Here is a 6,163-nt window from a genome sequence, read left to right on the forward strand (position 1 = left end):
TGTTTTATCGGCATTATGCTCCTAATCTGTGTATTTATCTGGTGGTTTATGTCGATGATATTGTTATTATTGGCAATGATCAGGATGGTATTACTAATCTGAAGCAGCATCTCTTTCAGCACTTCCAGACTAAGGATATGGGCAGATTGAAGTATTTTCTAGGTATTGAGGTCGCTCAGTCTAGCTCAGGTATTGTTATTTCACAGCGGAAGTATGCCTTAGACATTCTTGGGAGACTGGAATGATGGGCTGCAGACCTGTTGACACTCCTATGGATCCGAATGTTAAGCTTCTGTCTGGACAGGGGGAGCCTTTTATAGATCCTACGAGATATAGGAGGTTAGTTGGCAAATTGAATTATCTCACATTGACCAGACCAGACATTGCTTTTCCGGCGAGTGTTGTAAGTCAGTTTATGGATTCTCCCGGTAATAGTCACTAGGATGCAGTTGTTCGCATTCTTCGATATATAAAGTCAGCTCCAGGCAAAGGGTTACTATTCGAGGATCGAGACCACGAGCAGATTGTTGGGTACACAGATGTTGATTAGGCAGGATCACCTTCTGATAAACGTTCTACGTCTGGATATTGTGTTCTAGTAGGAGGTAATTTGGTCTCTTGGAAGAGCAAGAAACAGAATGTAGTTGCTCGATCTAGCGCCGAAGTTGAATATCGGGCCATGGCTATGGCAACGTGTGAGCTAGTTTGGGTCAAGCAGTTGCTCAAGGAATTGAAGTTGGGAGAAATCAGCAAGATGGAACCGGTGTGTGATAATCAAGCTGCTCTTCATATTGCGTCAAATCTGGTGTTCCATGAGAGGACTAAACACATTGAGATCAACTGTCACTTTGTCAGAGAAAAGATACTCTCAGGAGATATTGTTACAAAGTTTGTAAAGTCGAATGATCAGCTAGCAGATATTTTCACTAAGTCTCTTACTGGTTCTCGTATTAGTTACATCTGTAACAAGCTCGGTACATATGATTTATATGCACCGGCTTGAGGGGGAGTGTTAAGTAGTTAGTCATGTATAGTGTCCCACATCGGGAAGTAAATACCTATTATTATGTAATCACTGTATATAAATAGGGTTGTACAACACTTTAATTCAGCAATAATATTTTTCCCGAGCTTTCTCATATCCATCTCATAAAAAACAAGCTACTTAAAAGTTATGAAAATAAAAGGCAATGTCTTAAATGTAGTTATGGCACCTCATGTTGATTGTGAGACTCAAATTGTTTCAATAATGCAGACGCTTGTGAAGTATATAGAACAGAAATCTTCTCACTATGCCAAATGACGACATAAATGCTAAGCTAAGTTACCTAAACGGACTTCGGATCCATCTATCTCTCTTTCTCTCGCTTCCCTCCAATCTCTCATTAAACCATAAAATGCTTGTCAATTCCTCTAGTGTTATTAAGAAAAATTATTGTCACTAGAAGTGATACCAACACGAAATCAAGGGTGAAGCGAAACAACTTTAAAGAAGCGTGTGCTTCAACCATTGAAGCATAAAGTGACTATTGCAATCTGAACGAGAAGCCATCGTTTCTTTGAACGTGACATTAAAAGATGTGATAAAAAAGAGAAATACGACTTGTTATTTGATTACTAGGATATCTCTCTAGATATGCTTCAGCATTTTCTATATTTTCCTTTTCTTTTCTTCTTGTTCTTTGGTCTGCAACGACTCTTCCACTATTCTTTTCCTTTCTTCATTTGCTTTTTTATTGTTGTTTTTTGTTCTTCAATATGACTATTTTCTTTTCATCTTTTGTGTGCAAGTTTTTTACTTCTGCTGTTGGACTTCTTTCTACTCCTCACTTACAGTCTCTCTTGCAGGCAATGATTCTTTTCTCCAATAATTTTTTTGGTTCTCTACTTAATTTTCATTCTTGGTTCGTGATTTATAAGTTGAATGTGAGGAAAATAATTAAATGGATCTTCGCAAATTACTACTAATCAGTTAATATGAAATTAATGTTCCAAATTAGCTTTTAAAGGCATGGACGAAAGTTAGGGACAGGACAAGGCGTAAGCCTCATGAATTTTAATTTACCAATTATAAGTAAGCAAAAAAAAAAGATAAATTATAAAAGTTGCATAAAACAAGGACAAAATAATAGAAAATTCAAAAAAGTTGAAGAATATATGGACTATTAATTCAAAGATCTAAACTAATATAAATGTAATGCAAAAGTGTAAAAATTAATTATATACAAAGCAATAACAACATCATAGCAACACAAACATATTCTAGAAATTGGGTTCCACAATTGATTTTCAACATTTTTAAAACATTTTCAATCAAAATAAAAATCAACATGTATTATTCATATTTTAAAACGTTTCTTAGTAAACATTTGTTTCATTATTTTTTAGAAGGGGCATTTGATTTACTATTTATTTCTTTAAAATATAGAAAAATACATGGCAATGCATTAATTTATAAAACTTTCAACAAAATCCACACGTCATAAATCTATATCCATTTCAATTCTTTTACTTTCTTTTCTTTTTATATTCTCTAAAGATAATAGTAATCATCTACTCTAGAATATTCTTCTCTTTCCTTTTAATCTTTACACATACAAAAACCATAAGTATATATTTTACGAAGAAAAAAGGGAATGAAGCATTTATTATTAGGAGAATAGACAGGAGGGAGTCACAGGACATGTTGCATTCTCATTGCTTCTTTATGCTACCTACATCCAGGAAGCTCTGTCTTACTCTTTCTCTACCATCTTTCTTCTTCTTGTTCTAATTCCAAATAAATCATTCATTGTTTCCAACTTGTAAGATTCTTATGTATACAATATGATGGTGATTGCAAATATAAAACTAGATAATTGTATGTTGGATACTAGAATTAGTAACGGTGACAGCAATTTTGATGCTATAAGTAGTAAATTCTTATATGGCATTGAAGGGTGTGGCCTAGCCGACTTTCTTTCCTGCTCGATGGGTAAGCGAAGTGAGATGAAAACATAGGAGACCAGGGTGCACATCAGCTAGGTATTGGTGAACAATCACCAATACCTATAATGGTGGGAGGCAGAAAGTACCCAACGGAACAGCCTAGGTTCACGCAAGCCAACCAAGACACCACCCTTTATTAGAAGAAAGTAGTAAATCATATATGTTATGTAATTTTTTAAATTGTGTGTCTTATTTCGAAGAAGCGAGTGCTTTGTTTCTCGCTTAAAGCCCCAGGTGTCTTGCCGCCTTTTGCACTATTTGCTTTTCAAAACACTGCTTCCTCAAACTCTCTTGATCGTTACTGCATTACTTTGATTTCTGATTACTTTGAAGCTTTATCAACATACAACTCCAGTAATTTGCACACATAACCTCATCTTACAGATAAAGGGACAATGTTCATAATTTCTCAGATGTAATCATTGAACTCGGTACATTCTTATCTATACTTTTGTCAAAACCCAAGTTTCACGTCAAATATGTCTTGCGACTGTTGTACAGGTAAATACTCAGTAGACATGGGGATTAAAGGCTTCATGTTTTGCATTGCTGATGCATATACAGGAACACAATAAGTATTGATGCAAATACAATAATCCAATGCCTAAGATAGCAATTAAGAAACATTAAAAGCAAAAACAAAAAAAAAACAAAAAAAAAAAAAAGATATCAGATCAAGAATAAGAGTACAGTAAAAATACTGAATTTGCAGCTTCAAAACTTTGCCACTAGGCAACATCAAACTGATTTTATCTAAGATATTGTGCAGGCTGTATCTAACCTGTAACTCAGGATAGCACATTTGAGTTGCACAGATTAGGCCGTTTTCCAGCGCGGAGATTGAAGCATGATGATCTCCCTCAATTGTAAGAGCATTTGCTAGCTGAGAATTGAAGTTGCAGTACCATAACCTCCCAGAAAATCTTCAAGCAAGTTGTGTGGTTACAATCACAATAAATCCAGCACATGCAAAGTCAAAATCAATAGTTCAATATAGACTTAAAACTCAATTGTGAACTTTTTTAGAGTTGACTACACTTACTAAACCATAGAATATCACAGTTGGTAACTGTGCCCCTGTTTTCTTCTATTTGGTAAACCCCACCCAATAGTGGCTTTTCCACTCCCCCTTTGTGACTCGACTCTTAACTTCTTGCTTAGGAGTGGAGGACTCATACAACTAGCTCTCTCGTCGTAAACACTAAGGGTGTGTTCGGTATGACGGAAAATATTTTCCATGGAAAATGTTTTCCTAGAAAATATTTTCATGGAAAATGAGTGGTTTTATCACTTATTTTCCCTTGTTTGGTTGGTGAGTGAGAACTTTTTTTCGGAAAATATTTTTTAGTGTTTGGTTAGAGAGTAGAAAATAATTTTTTATGCTACTCTCCTCACCCCAAAGTCCCTATATTTCCTGCCCTCCCCCTCCCCCCTCCCCCCCAAATACCCAACATTTTCATGACTCTATTTTCTTTAAAGAATTTAATTATTCTTCTAAAAATTCACATAAACCCAAAGGAACTGATGAGTTGCTTTACTTTTTACGCAAAAACAATGTTAGAATTTGTGCTCCATAACTAAAAAAATACCCTTTTTTTGGTTGAAAAAGAAAGTACTATTTCTACAACATAAAAATACTCTTAAAGAAAGTACTTTTTACTAGATCATTTTGTTGAAACGAAAGAAAATACCTTTTACTACATTATTTTGTTGAAATGAAAGGAAATCTTTTTCAAAAATATTTTTTTGTTAAAATGAAAATAAAATACTTTTTTATCGTGAAAAAAAAATACTTATTTGTTGAAATGAAAAAAAATACTCTATCTATAACATGAAAAGAAAGTACTATTAGTAATATTTTTATTTAGGGTGAGGGTGGGGTGGGGCAAGGGTGGGTTGGGGCTGGGGTGTGGTGGAGGGTGTGGGGGTGGGTTGGTAGGGGTTGGTGGAGATGACGAATTGGGAAGGTTGGAAAAAAATTTGGGAAAATATTTTCCCTCTCTTTGATAGGGAAAACATTTTCCCCCAATTGAAGGAAAATGTTTTCCAAAACATTTAAGCCAACCAACAATGGGAAAATTGGAAAATATTTTCCTTCCTACCAAACACACCATAATTCTACTAGCTTTTGCCTATATGTGCTGTAACAGCCATCATCAATAGTAATACAAGGAGTAAGAGAAGGCATACCCATCTTCAGAAGTTGAAATAAGCTCTAAACCCTTGTTCAGTATCTGCTTTTGCGAAGGAATAGCCCCCACTAGCTGGTAACACTGGCTCAACAAGCTATATGCTCTGCACTTGAGCTCAAAGCATGACGGAATGGACTTTAACAGCAATTGCTGAACCCAATTACAGCATAGTTATTCAGTATCCAGCACTAAAAAAGTTATTAAATTCCAAATTACAGCATAATTGTTGCTGTTAAGCACATGACTTACAGAGCGTTCAAGGTGGGCTTTGGCATGGTTGACATTATTGGAGTGTTTAAGAAGGAGAGTGGCGATCCGAAGCCGAGTTTTAATTTCGATAATAGGAAGGAACGAAACGTGACTTTGACATATAGCTTCCAAGCATTTCACGGCTTTTCCAATTTCTCCCCCCTTCTCCTGATAATCTGCGAGTCCCCAAAGTCCCTCCGCCACTGCTTCCATTTTTTCAAAGTTCCTAGAGTTACCTGTCTCCTTACGCCACCGTTCGCTTCCCCTTCGCCGCCGTCAACCGCTATATATCACCGGAGGCTTAATTAGCGGGGAAATTTTACGATTTTTGGGGGCATTTCAAATTGGGGATTTGTCTATCTGGGTCAACCCGTTTGACTCGCGCAGTGAAATGACTGGGACAGTGACCCTTGTAAATCGGACTATTTTGGACTTCTTTTGGATTTCGACACGCGCGATTATTCTTCTTTTTCATATGTTTTTTATTTTAATAAACAAATTGATTTTCTCTGCGTAAATCGGACTATGTTTTTCATATTTAGAAATCAAAAATATAGATGTGAATTTGTTGAAATTCACTTGACAAAATTGTGCGTTGCACAATAGATAATATTTTTCTTGTCACGGCCCAACCTACGGCCGCGACAAATAACGAATACTAAGTGTCGATCATCACTAAACTTGCTCATAATCTACTAATCATGAATATAAACGGATAAACTAAACAATCATAA

General features: G+C 35.7%; 1 protein-coding gene across 3 annotated transcripts in view; it reads right to left on the minus strand.

The window, feature by feature from the left end:
- The window catches only part of LOC107781999 (sister chromatid cohesion protein SCC4-like), a 72,549-nt gene extending 66,662 nt beyond the window's left edge, over positions 1 to 5,887 (minus strand). For 2 of the 3 annotated variants that reach the window (XR_012695538.1, XM_075222950.1), the window contains exons 1-3: positions 5,430 to 5,884; positions 5,179 to 5,330; positions 3,770 to 3,911 (exon numbers count right to left, since the gene is read on the minus strand). Coding sequence is in view for 2 of the 3 variants with exons in the window: in XM_075222950.1 (XP_075079051.1) it covers positions 3,770 to 3,911; positions 5,179 to 5,330; positions 5,430 to 5,642 (507 nt within the window). In the remaining variant the exon portion in view is untranslated. Of the gene's footprint in view, positions 1 to 3,769; positions 3,912 to 5,178; positions 5,331 to 5,429 lie in introns of all 3 variants that reach the window. The other variant, XM_075222949.1, reaches the window with a different exon arrangement.
- Between the last annotated feature and the right edge of the window lie 276 nt (positions 5,888 to 6,163).

Source organism: Nicotiana tabacum, chromosome 10 (genome assembly GCF_000715075.1).
Source record: "Nicotiana tabacum cultivar K326 chromosome 10, ASM71507v2, whole genome shotgun sequence".
In the NCBI taxonomy this organism is placed as follows: Eukaryota; Viridiplantae; Streptophyta; class Magnoliopsida; order Solanales; family Solanaceae; genus Nicotiana; species Nicotiana tabacum.